General features: G+C 37.6%; 1 protein-coding gene across 1 annotated transcript in view; it reads left to right on the top strand.

Annotated features, from left to right (window-relative positions):
* THADA (THADA armadillo repeat containing) overlaps window positions 1–13,629 on the top strand; it is a 165,138-nt gene that overhangs the window by 120,495 nt on the left and 31,014 nt on the right. The window contains exons 31-34 of the mRNA XM_086743213.1: window positions 7,117–7,529; window positions 7,845–7,966; window positions 9,342–9,414; window positions 12,213–12,357. Coding sequence (XP_086599339.1) covers window positions 7,117–7,529; window positions 7,845–7,966; window positions 9,342–9,414; window positions 12,213–12,357 — 753 coding nt within the window. The remainder of the gene's footprint in view (window positions 1–7,116; window positions 7,530–7,844; window positions 7,967–9,341; window positions 9,415–12,212; window positions 12,358–13,629) is intronic.

Here is a 13,629-nt window from a genome sequence, read left to right as displayed (position 1 = left end):
AAACAAACTTGACTAATAAAAGTGTATTTTACCGAGGATTGTGTTAAAAAAAATGGCATTTATCGATAAAGTGTTGTGTTGAGTCCATGAAGCCCATTGACATAAGTGAAGTAGGGTGTAGAACAGAAGTCAGAGAAAAGATGAAAGAAAAATTTGCTAAAGACTCCTTCTGAGTCTTTATTTTAACCTATATATATATATATATGCTGTCAATCTCCTGGCTGGTTTGGCCTATTATTGAGTGTAGTGTCTACAAAAGTCAAGTTTGATGAGAAAGAGAAAACATTTAAACAGGATGTCAAATAAGATGAATCTGTGATTTAGGAGAAGCTGGCACTTGAAGTCTAACCATGCATTTTTCCTTTCTGTGTTTGAGGTGGAAGAATTTGTAAAAGTTCTTGAGATTAACCAAATTCCACTGCTGCTGTTGTCACTGGGAACAGTTACTCAGTATTTGCATCATTAATCTTGTTCCTAAATAGATTGTTTTGATATCAAAATGGAGCAGCCAGTGTTCTGCTCTCACTAATATATTATTTCCTTGAGTTTTGCAAAAACAGACTTCCATTTTCTTACTGTCTTCCAAATGGCTAAACCTTCTGAAGATCTAGCTTAGTTAGGATTCTTAAATTCTGCTAGTGAACAGTAGAAACAATGGCAAAAATTACCGTGCATCGCACATGTCTGTGGGAGATAGAAATATGCAATTATTTACAACTGTGTGCTGATGTTGTCCTTTTTTGTGCTCTCAAATATGACTAAATACTGTTTTAAATGATATATATTGGAAATACAATTCTCTTGGTTATATTTGTCCTTTTTTAATTAGAAGTTATAAGAGGTAGAACTTCTAAATGCTTTGTAATGAAAGCACAAATCATATTTTCAGTAGGAATCTCTTAAATGTTTTGCCTGAATGATCTTATTTATAGGACATTTAAATAGCATTTGAAGGCTGTGCACACTTTTTTTCTGTGTTGTACTTCTTACTCTTTTTTATTTTGAAAAGAAGCTGTGTGGTAACTAAAATAAATCTTTCGGAAAACTGATAATATTTAAATGGTAAAAATTTGACAGTAATAACTAGGTTGCTTATTTTAGCCATGCTTCAGCTTTCTTCACCTAGATCTCTAAGAGGTGTGGCCATACAGTTATTTGAACAAAAAACATTGGCAGCTTGTTAATGCATATTTTGGTTATTTGGTCTAATTAGCTTAAGCTTAAGAAATTCCATCTGAACAAATTGAAAGCAATTTTTGTTTGTTATATCAGAAGTGATATAAATTTTGTGTGCCAGTATATTGACTGTGGCACTTGGTCAATGTTGTTATTTTGACTCAAAGAAAGTAAAGATATAAAACATTTATGGAAACATCTAAATGACCTACACCTACTGACATGAAATTAGACAAGTCAAAAGGAAGTGTGGTTGAGTACTTAGTATTCTAATTCAATGCAGACAGAAGAATGAAGAAGTTGAGGATGTGATTGTTGAAGGTCCAGTAGACCAGGGGTGACTGGGAGTTGCACAGACAGTAAAATGCCGGAGGCAGATCAAGTGAGGGGCGTACTGTGTTAAGGAGACCCAAAGACAGCACAAAACTGCATGCGAGACAGAAAGACAAAGCAAATGGACTGAGGCTAAAAGGAATAAAAAGGAGAAAGGAGGTGGAGGTGTGCTGCACCAATGGGCGGTCAAGGAAATGTTAGAGGCAGAACTTGTAGCACAGACGTGGAAGGAAGGAAGTAAAAGTGTTTTCAGAAAGATCGTGGGGACACAGTGAATGGAGAAGGGTTGTGGAGGGTAGAGCCTGAATGCTGTGTTCGATAGGAAATACGGAACAGTGTTACAGGAAATAAGTTACTCTAGAGGTAGGTGGAGTTGATCATGTTTGTTAATGTTAGCAGTCAAGTTTCTGTCCCCATATGTAGATGGGAACTGCTCATCCTTCTGAAATCTTATTTCAGGTTCTCTTTAGATTCCAGCATGTACCACTGACTGACTTGCACTGTCTCCAGGGGTTTTACAATTTTCTATGAATGGAAAAAAAAGTGGAAAACTTGGTGCTGTGCCAGAGAGAAGCTGTAAGACAAATAACAATCTCAGTATCCAGATCAAATGCTTTTTCCCCCTCTCTTTTCATTTGAAAACTTTCCCTTCTTCTATACAAAATGCAATGGGATGCTTCTCTCCTCAACAATGTTATCAGTGGATTCCGTTAATCACTCGTGTTTGTAGTTTTGAATTGTATTGTGAGTACTGATGGTTAGTCTTTGATGTCAAAGATGTTGCAGATGTCTTTAAAAGAAAACATCCTGCTTAAAATATGCACTTTTCGTGATCATCAACAGTTATCTTAGTTCTGCATTGTAATAAGATATGCTCTTCTGTTGTCTTTGGTTTGTTGTTTGTTTTTGGTTTTGTTTTTTTTTTTTCCATTTACCAATGACTTCACCTAATCCACTTTTAATAAAAAGGGAAAATATGAAAGAAAGTACTCTTCCTTAATGTTTATCTAGGAAAATATCTTCTTGGCACTGATTACCTTTCAGACTTCTCTCTATTGATATAATCTCTTCGGATACCCATGGATAGATGGTAGTTTGTGAGTGCAAAGGATTTTAACCTCTTCTCAGTTTGTAAATAATTGCAACTTCCTGCACAGTTTTGTGAATGGTGGTGAATATCCAGATTGTTTATGCATGAATCCCTTTCCCTTAACATTGTACTCCAGGCACAGGAGCATTTCATTGCTGCTTCTTGTAATTTTTATCAGTAAGTTCTCTGATGTCTGGAATAATTTATCCCCTTTTTGCCTGCTCTGTTCTTGTTTTCTGGAGCCTCTAGTAGGAAGATGGAAGATGGCATGGATGCTTGAAGCACTGCATAGAGGAGTTGATCTCTGTATTTATCTCAAAGTGTGCAAATACTTAGATTTATCATAATCACAGATACAGAAAAAAAAGTCCCTCACACAAAGTACACTTGTTGATACAGAGAGGTGTCCAGTTGGCAGTAGCCTAGACAGCCACTGTAAAACTACCTAATCCAACAGAAGTACATAATCAGTCCTGTCCATCAGCTAGCAAGGCAATGAAACAAGGTTAGGTTTTAAATATAGAGGGAATTCAAATTACTTCTGTCACTTTTGAACAGAATATTTAAGATGAAAGGATCAGCTGAACTGTCCATCAGCTGACAGGTTGTTAATTCTTGAGCAGTGATGTTTTTCTGTCCTTACTGTATGTATCTGCTTATTCTGGGAACAGGCTATAGCATCGTGCCTGCCTTCCACTGCTGGGAAGAGCAGAAGAAAGTGGATGAACAATTCTCGAAGTTTCGCAGCCAGTTAGGCAGTCCACAGGTTTTGGAGCTGGCTAAACTTTGAGGAGGTTTTGTCACTGGAGATTCACTACATCTGATAATTCCGTTCTGCTCCTCTTCCTTCCTCTTTATTTTCAGGTGATGAAAGATCATTCAGCTTCAACTGTGAACATCAGTTGATCATAAATAGGATTAAAAAGCCAACCCCTCAGACCTAGATGATGTGGCATAGATGTATGGATATCTCAATGTAGTGGGCATAAAGGTGTTGAGGAAGACTGGGATGTTTGTGCACTGTGGTGAGGAGAACTGAGTTGTTGTGTTGTGTTGTCTTTCTAGAAGAGAGCTGAAGTTTTTCCTGTCCCACAAATGAGGCAGCGGGGAGGAAAGACTTAATCCAGTTAATTCTTGGGCACTCTTTTGCATCCATCAGCATCCTGGACAAGTCTACTGTTTGTTAGGATCCATGTTTGGTCAACTAAAATTTGCTCTTCCTTCTCACAGCAGCTGATTGTTCAAACTGTAGTGATTTTTGTTTGTAAATAAAAGTATGTCTTTACTGTATCTTAACAACAGAGACAGACATTTATTTTGGGAACCAACATGGTTTTTTGGTTTAGTCAGATATTTTGATGTAAGTCAAAGAAAAGAGTTTACTTGAAGTTAAGCAGAAGAGAAAACATTTACATGAAAGCCAGGAAACATTTCGTAGTGATGAAGTTGAAAGCAGGAGTATTTCTACTGCATTGTAATAAGACAGGGGCTTGCTTTATTTCTGCGTAAAAAATAAAAAGTGTGTTGGAGAGCATGTGGAGCACAAAATGAGTGCAGAAGGATTTGCTCTATGGTGTGCTGAGGCTAAGCAAATACGCAGAGAGTCTTATTTTGCTGACAGCCTTGCTGTTGAGACGTTGAGTTTTAAAGAGACTTTCTGTAACGTAGATGAGCCAGGGTGTCCAGTCTTTAAAAATTTAATGGGAGAAACAGAAGTCATCCAGAAGACTTTCAAACCAGAAAAAGTGTCTGATATGTACAGAAAAAGAGGATCTGTGGCAGAAGAACTCTCTGCACACTAGTAGTTTTAGGAGTGAGTATCTCGGCCATGTTTTTTATATGAAAATAATTTTCCCCTTGAAAGGTGAAGACACAGAGTGAAGTTATGCTGGCCTTGCAAAATTCACGTGAGGGTTTACTGAATGGGATCTGAAGCTCAATGCGCAGCCGGCTCCTGGAGTCGACAGAAGAGTCAGCACTCTTTTTGATGTTGGTTTGCAGGCTCTAGCAAAGTTGGCAGTGTTGACACCAACAAAAGGAAAGACACTCTCCCCCTAATGTTTCTCTCTTATGTCTTTTTACCTAGCTAATACTGCTCTCACTTGCCTTGCCCGAGAGCTTTGACCCATCCATCCTGTTGGTTTTCATGTTACTGCTTGCACATATGTTAGCTATACCACAACGTAAAGCAATGTTGATAGGAAATAAAAGCACTGCTCTTGCCATATTGTTAGAAATACATACTTGCTTTGAACAACTGAGCTCATGGACTTGTGGATTGCTGAAGTGCAGCTGGGGAGGGAAGCACATAGGAAGCTGACAGGGTGCAGGGCTCCAAAACTGAAGCTGTTTCTCTTCTCGAGCCGAGGCACTTGAACTTGAACCTTTTTTCTTTCAACTGCCTGGGATTATTTCTGTTGTTAAACTGGTGTCTGTGGAGTCAAGCTGTGTAATAACTGGGCTGAAGGCCTAATCTCTCTCCAAGGCAACCAGATGGTTTAGAAATTAAGGAATCCTGGCAGTTGGATGGTTGTCGTGTGACATAGGTGTTAATGCTAGTTTATGTTGTGATGCCAGTAGGTAATGCCAGCCTGGAGGGCTTTTAGAAAATGTAGTGAGTAAAAGACACAGGTTTGCATGTTATGAGATGGAAGCCACCTGTGTCCTCTGGAGAATTCTGCTGTGACAGGTTTGCAGTGATTTGACAGCTTCTTTGACAACATCAAACTCGTTCAGAAAAGAAACTGTAGTGAAAACATGAATGACAGAACTAATGGTTAGGTAATAGGTCTGAAAATCTTTTTCAAATACCAGTGTTCTTTGAAGCTTGTCCAGAATTACTCAGAACATGCTTCTGCCTTATATTCTAGAGAGTGTACAACCATGTCAAGTTTCTGTGTAAATGTCAAACAAATTAAGATGGCTTTGAAAGAATTTGAATATGAAAGGGCAGGGTATTTAACTGTAAATAGAAGGATTAGGGAAATATCTTCACGAGCAACAAAACAAATCCATATTCGTGTTGCAGCTTCATGTCAAATTCAGCAATTCAATGGTAATGCTTGGACAGGCTTTTAGTAGTACTCAGTGCTTACTTAATTATAAATAGCAAAGTTACATGGCAATGAATTGTCTTGTTGGAGATACTGAAGAAATCTAAGTAAGTGTATTTACCTCTAATGCAGTTTGATATTTTAAAAAACCCCAGACTTCTAACGTCCCTCAACACCAGCTGCAGCATTGTTCTTTTCTGTGCATGAGTTTTTCTTCATGTTTTTCCATTATTTCATGCACATATTTTAATTCTGTGGGATATAGCGTATTAATTTCCTTGCAGTACAAGCTGTAGAAACATCTGAACTGGGCAAAAACCTTGGGTTTGATACTATAAAATTGTTTATTCCTGCTGGTGGCGGACAAGAAGCTTGAACTCGAAGCATGTGAGAATTTCAGTCTGTGTGTGAGAGGGAGGACTATTGATTTTTTTTTTTTTTTTTTCATTTTTGTCACCATTGCCAACTTTGCTACAGCCTGAAGCCCTCTGACATCACAGATAGCAGGGACCTCTTTGTTCACTCCAAGAGATGGTCATGCACTGCATGACTGCGTGTTCTTGGGCTGTGCCATTTGGGCTGGTTGAACCACTGTAAATGGCTGAAATGCCACCGTTCCTGTGCTGATTCATGAGAGGGATTACAGTGCAGTTCGTTTTTTCCTATCTGTGTTACCTGTTCAAAGTTAGTAGGTATAGGAAAACCATACTGGATTTTTTAATCAGTAAATTCTTTAGATTGATTCACACAGGACAGATCTATTTATGCAGAGGGAACACCTTCTTAATAGGATCCTTTTCTCTCTACAGCTATGCCAAACGTGGGATTTTCAGTGTTGTCAGAATGGCCCTGTCCTTGTTTCTCCTGATTTCAGTTGCAGTGGGGTGGGCTGACAGACAGCACTTTCTCCAGTGTAATCTCTGATTTTTCAAGCTATTTTATAGAGTATAATATGATTGCATATTTATATTTAGTGCTTTTTGAGGTTTCCAAACTCCCTACAATATTTTTTTCAAATGCATTTAATATAGTGTATTTGTGTTAATCACTTTTTACAATGGTAGTGCAAAGAGTGTACAATTTTCAAGACTGCATTAGTAGCTTGATTTAAGGAAATACTTAGCAAAAAATTGGCAAAGATGACAGGCAATCTGCAAAGTGTTGTAGCATTTTTAAATTGTCTGAGGCTTTCATCCCATGAGTTGAACAATTTGTGGTTTTCAGAGCATTTGCATCCTTATTTCTTTCGATATAAGTATGAATACATGTGATATCTAGGAAAGCTGTTTTATAATTCAAAATCAGTTTAAAATGAAGAAGAACTATGTTTTCATTTCATGCCTGAGTTTACCTTGAGATACCTTTTGCATAGCTGATGTTTTTTGACTTCAGAATCACTTCATAGTCTGGAGCTGATGTAACATTATCTATTTGTCACTTTACTTAGTTTTATTCTTATTTCAGGAATGCAATTGTTTGGATTTTGGGAAGAGATGAACAGAGTTATTTCAGATTCTGAATTGATGTCCAGTATTCCCTACTCATCTGCAGTACCGGGACTGATACAGTATCTTCAGAGCATCACCAAGCTTGTGATATCAGTGCTGTCAGTGACTGCAGGTCCTGACATCCAGAGCAGCAGTTCACCTGTTGCAAAGAAAATAGCCAAGCCATCGTTGTCAATAGTTCATCTCCTTCACTGTGAGTTTCATGAAGTACGTCTGCTTGCGTTGGAAGCAGTAGTGCTCTGGTTGAAGCAAATAAATTCCAAGCAGATTGCAGAACAAGGAGGAGATGTGTTGTGTTTACTCATTGATTTGGAAGGCACTCTTCTCACAATGGCTCTGAAGGAAGAGAATCTCCAGTGTTTTTGCAAGGTAGGAGAGTGCTATTTTATAGAGATTTGATATTTTTAAAAAGTTAGGAATATGACTTACTGAAAACATATTTCAAATGTAAATTATGTTTTTTAAGTAGTATGTGACTGGGGTTTGTTTCTTCTTTACATTGAATAGTAGCTGTGCTATAATTCTGTAACATGTTCTCGCATAAAAACAAGAACTTCCTCTTTCCTTTCTTAGCACTGTCAGGAGGGAACCTTTATGTTCTTGGAGTGGGGTTTAAGTATTGATCTCAAATGTGTACATTCATGTTGAGACTGTTTGTAAATTCTTTGTGAATTGTGTGTGCAGGTGCTGGAAATTCTTTATAATATGGATCTCAGAAATGTGCTTCCGAAGACTGAATGCTCTATAAAAATTAATCCAAATGAGCTCTTAACCTGGAGTTTAAACATCGTAGATACCTCCAACAGGTGTGGTCTGTCATGCATGTTAAAATACTCATATTGTAAAAATTTTAAATGTTAAAGCATTAGCTTATTGGTTTTGGACTATTAGTTGATTTTAAAATCTGTGCTTCAGAAAAGTTGAGTGTTGCTTATTTGAATAGAAAGAGCTCTTGATTAGAATTTTTCAGAGAAGTTAGACATAGATCTGAATTATTAAAAAGACCCTGAAGTCATACTAGCAAGCACCCTGTAGATGTCCAGTAATGCAGTTCCTGAAATAAGAAGTTACTCCGGCTGGCAGATGATAGCCAGTGAGCATAGCTCTTCCTGAGTGGTAACCAGGAAACACCTTAACGCATGGAATTGATGTTCCAAACATACAGTCATTCACTGTGAATCTGCCATGCTGGTTTGTCTGCAGATGGTCTGTAGAAAGAGTGAGACACTTGATTTCACTTGTTGAATTGGCAGAAATGGTTAACCCTAATCCTTAGGGCTAGCACTCCTTAACCAGAGTGTAGAGTCAGCAGAAAGCACTGAAAATTTGGAGCCAGTTTGGAGTTCATACTGAATTAGAAGCTGTGTCCATTCATTCACAACAGAATGGACAAACAGGGTTAAAGTGTCCAGGCTCTAATGGCAAGACCATCTTCTTTCTAATAATCTCTTTTTTAAGCCGTATAAACGTTGCATTCCAGTGTTACCAATGTAGAATATTATGGTATAGAACGTAGAACAGCATTTTATAGCTGTGCACATTTGCTGCTGATTTGCACTAAATTTTTCAGGTTTAAATGATGATGTGGAGTGTTTATTTCTGGAATGAAATAAGATACTTGTGGTAAATAACACTGACTGGTGCTGTTAGAGGGAAATAGCTGAAACAGCAGACCTTACTGCTCAGGTGTTGCCATTCCCTGCGGTGAGACCAGCCCTTCAGAAGCCGTGGTGCCAAGCGCTGTGTCCTTAGACCCTGCTGGGCAGTATGGAGGCTCGGGAGCTGGCAGTTGGTGTATTCTGCACTAGGAACATTTCTAGAAGCTATAGAAGAGATATTCTTGGAGCTTAATACCTGCTTGAAGAAAGGGTTTTGTTTATCATTTCAAATAATGTCTGGTTTGTTTCACTTGGCTTCCGTTTTCAAATGTGGTTTTCTATGGGAAGTATGCAGATAGAAAATAAACACGAGAGGTGAAAATAAGAGCATGTTTTATTTGCATATGAGCTAAAAACTTAAGTAATGTCAAGATCTGTAATGTAAAAATTCAGAGTTCTCAGCTTGCAAAATACCCATTGATGATAATCAGGAATGATTAAGAACCGACTGATGCTTTTCTAGAGATGAAATTATGGCAGAAATAGCTGCTTTTTTGATATGTTCTTTACCTTGTTTTCTCAGCACTGAAGTTCAAAGCATAGCTCTCAAATTTGCCTCCAAGTTGGTTATCCATCTTTTGCAGAACCATCAGCAGGTAAGTGAAACGGAGCTGCTTACTAGTGTTGTAATTCTGGAGTTTTTGGTGATAGAAGTAACGTGGCTTCTAGATAGAAGCCCCAAGATTGTGTTTCCTTTTGTCATTGTACCTCTTCTGGCATCATGTGTTCCTCTCTGAATACACTGCCGTGTTCTGCAATGGAACTGCCATTAATGTCATCTCAATGTATCCCTCTCAAAGTCATTTCAAGTTAAATATGTAAGTAAATTTTTATGATGGATTAATTTCAACCTCAGAGCGCATCCAAAATAGTCATTGTAATGTGGAAGGAAAAATGCCTACAGTGATTAACACATATACTGAATCCAGTCCATTTACTAAAGTGCAGCTTTGTTGTGGTTTGTAATTGCTGGGGAGCCAGGAGGAGAGCAGATCCAAGGGGAAGGCAAGAAGCTGAAGCAGTGGTTGGGTGCAGTTCCCTTCCTCACTCAGTGCTGTGTGACCTTGCCAAGTCTCAGCCTGAAATCACTGTCTGAGCACACCAGCTTGTTGACTGCATGGAGTTTCTCATTGAATTTCCTCTTAAAATTTGTTTTTAAAACACTCGAGTGACTACAGTAACCTTTGTAAAATTCAGGGCTCTTTGTTCTCCATTCCTGTTTATAGACTATTTAATTTAGATTTATACCATCACAAATTACTGGCTCAGATTTCTTTTGATTTTAAATTGTCAGTCTGTGATGTCACATGTGTGTGTAGAGCAATGCTAAGTAGCTTTTAATGCTAGACAATTTTCTTTTGTTTATTTTCAAAGATACAAAAAACACTTAATGGATATTTTAAAATAGGCAAAATCCTCATGATTTGTTTTAAAATTAAGATTTTTTTTTCCTTAAGTAGCTGTTATGTTTTTTACAGAATGTACAGCAGAATTGATTCATATTCCATGCTAATAATCTTGTCTCCTTATAAAAAAAAAAAAAAAAGGAAGTTGTAGATTTGCACAGAAGAATTTGGAACATGAATTATGATGTTAGATCTTTTTGTTTAAGAATGGCAAAATGCAAGTAATTACAGTTATAAATGTTAAAATAACTATATAAACCTGATTTCACAAATAGACATGGAACATGTTATTGCTCTGAAGTTTTGTATTAATTTACAAAGAGGAATTAATGAAAAATGTAACAATCTTAACTGTAGGAACAACAACTTTCTCTAATAAGCATGTAAATCACAGGAGATGTAAGACATCTGTACAGAGAGTGCCTTCTGCTTTCTAAAAGACCAAGTACATCAGTTTTCCATCTAAATTCTTTCTTTGCGCTTGCATTCAATATTTGCATCTGTAGAAGGGATTGTTTCTCTTCCAGAAGATAAAAGTCAAGTTCTGTCTTTTTAGATAGTCCATATGTCTGTTCAAAATTTGCGTAACTGTAATATCTTGGGAGATTTTCTTTTTTCTTTTTTTTTTTTTTTTTGCAACCTGTTACAGAACCTGTAGGACATGCTCTGGCTCTGTCCCTTTGTGCAGTGCAGGTACACGGCCATGTACCACGCAGGATGAGGCAGAGTACAGCTGAGGCTTCATTTTATCCCTCAGTGAGTTCTCCTGCACTTCTCTGCCCTTTAATTCCACTCACCTTTTCATTTGTTCTCTTCTTTCCCTTATTTCATTGCTCTGTTTTTCACTTCCTTTAATTAAAAATAAGTAAAAAAGGAAAGAAAAGTGAAAAAACCAATTAGTTGCACATTACCTCAAGTGTCTCCAGGTCGAGCTGCTGCTGCTTTTCCTGTTCTTGTGTGCATGAGGTCCCAATCTGTTTGGGTTGATTTTTTTTTTCTTCTGGAGCTTCCTTCTATGTGCTGTAGTGCACACTTGCTTGTGTCTGTGCCTGGATGCCACCTCCTGACTCTCCAGTGTGTATGTTCTCTTATCTAACACGCGCTTGAGGTTCCTGCGGCTTGACTGACCCGTCACCCTCCTGAGTGTGGCATTTGCAGGGCATCCTAGCTCTTTCTTGGTTGCTTACAGAAATTAGAACTTTCTTTTCCCAGTTATGGCCCAGCTATCCCAATGAAGGTCAGAGTTGACAAATCTCGGAAGTGCTGTTTGAGTTACAGGTGAAATGCACGTTATTTCTTTTCACAAAAAGTCTAGTAGCCATCACTACATCGAAAAGATGGCAAATGGATTTTATTTGAACCAGGAAATTTCTTTTTCCTGTTAATTTTTCTAGTTCTTCATGTTTTAGGACAGTGAGCTTTGCCAACATGGAGAGTCCTTCATTGTTTTGAATGCACATGCATTCAAGGTTCCTCAGGAGTCTTGTCAAAAAACTTGTCCATCCCCAGTATCTGCAGAGGAGTCAGATGGAGCTGCATTCACCTCTTTACCAAGCATTGTATCATTACTAAGAGCGATGCTACAGTTCATATGCTCTTAGTTGTTTTTGCAGATATGTCTATGTGTCTACGTGTAGGATCTTGTGAGAATTGCTTCTCTTTGTTATAGTCCAGTCTATTTGTCTTGGCTTGCGTGTTTAGAAGAACTGAGGACACAAAGATATGCTTTGACTTCTGTGGTCATCATTGAGTCTGGTGTGAAGGGACAGAGCAAGAGAATTGCCTATGAATACTGCCTAAGAAAATATCCATCTTAACTATCTGTGATAGAGTAAACCAACTTTTGACTGGACATCTGGGATTACCACCTTGAAAAACAACTGCATTTTCTGACGAGTAGTATTGCTTTGGCAGTCCGTAGTTTAATATGATGGTGAGTGGTAACATTGGCTTGTGCAGTGTCCTTCTCATCTCTTCTGTGCCTTCAGATTTCAGAAGTCGTCCTGAAAAAATGGATTCAACTGATAGTTTATTTTTGTGGAGATGAGCAACAGACAGAGATGCTGTTAGCAGCTGCTGAAGTTCTTAAAAGTATAACAACGTTTCTTCTGATCAATGAGAAGCTCATTCTTGGTAAGTAGTTTGAACGTTAGTTTTCTAGATCTTTTTAGATGAAACCTGTTAATACATGACTTAACATGTATTTTACACATACATATTTACATACAGTCAAAACACATAATTACAGCAAACGATATTTTCAAAATTTTAATTAAATTTAATGTACTAAACAGACTTTATTTAAATTCTGGTACAAAAAGCACATGTCCAGAACCTCTTGAATAACTCCACAGAAGGGTGGCATGAGGTACTGTTGTGACTCCAGGCCACTATACACTGCTGTACAGATTTACTGGCTTGCAATTGTTCGCTGACTTGGATGATTCTGAAATATACTGTAAGTAATAAGGAGATGCTTTTAGTTTAACACTGTGAGTGTAACAAAGCTGTGTTGACTGAATATTGTAACTAAAGGGTTCAGGCTAGAAATGGGGGACGTGTTCTACTATGAGAATTATTAATAATTGGGTCACATTATACCTCCTAGATACAATTTTTTTTTTAAGTTAACATTAGACTGTCTCTTTAGGAAACCAACAAACAGACAGACAAAACTACACAGCCTTATTCAACAATACATTACTGACTGAGAGGCAAAGCTGTGTGAAATTTTTGGGTCTGTTGTGCAGAAGACATTGTTTTTTTTCTTCTAGCCTCCCCGCCCCCCACCTTTAGGGAACAGAGTAAGGGGATTTTGGGACTAAGGGGATAGAAGATATGCAAAAATAGGTAGTGACAGATGATAAAGATATTATTTTGCATCTCAAACAAGACAGCTTCTGTGATATTTTATTCCAGTGGAGTTATGTAAATATTTTTAGTTTAAGTAGTTTAAGTCCACTTATATGGACTGGATACAAATTTTTGTTAGACAAGAAGAATGGTAGTATTTCTTAAACTATATATAGTGGTGTTTTTTAAAAGTCAGGTATTTATTTTAAGATGTGTCTTTTAAGAAGTATTGGTAACATTTAACAGAGCTAAATCTGTTACATGAGCTAGACTTAAAGCTCTCAGTAGGACAGACATTACCATTTTATATCAAATGAAGACAGGGGAGGCATTGGAGAGAAAAACTCCCAAATGCTGTACTTCTCATCTGTCATCGTTTGAATCTGGTCTGTACTGATGAAGAACAGAGTTTCCTCTTTGATCTTGTCAGAACAGTTGCTGGTTTCCATGCTTTCCAGTCAGGCAGATGTGAAGATCTGAAACAAAAAATAGCAGCAGTTTGTATCCTGCTTAAAATTTTAACAAAACAAAGCAAAATAACAAACCAAACCA

Source organism: Chlamydotis macqueenii, chromosome 3, assembly GCF_036417535.1.
Source record: "Chlamydotis macqueenii isolate bChlMac1 chromosome 3, bChlMac1.mat, whole genome shotgun sequence".
Taxonomy (NCBI): Eukaryota; Metazoa; Chordata; class Aves; order Otidiformes; family Otididae; genus Chlamydotis; species Chlamydotis macqueenii.
Note: the sequence above shows the minus strand (reverse complement) of the source record. Positions and strands in the feature narration are given on the sequence as shown.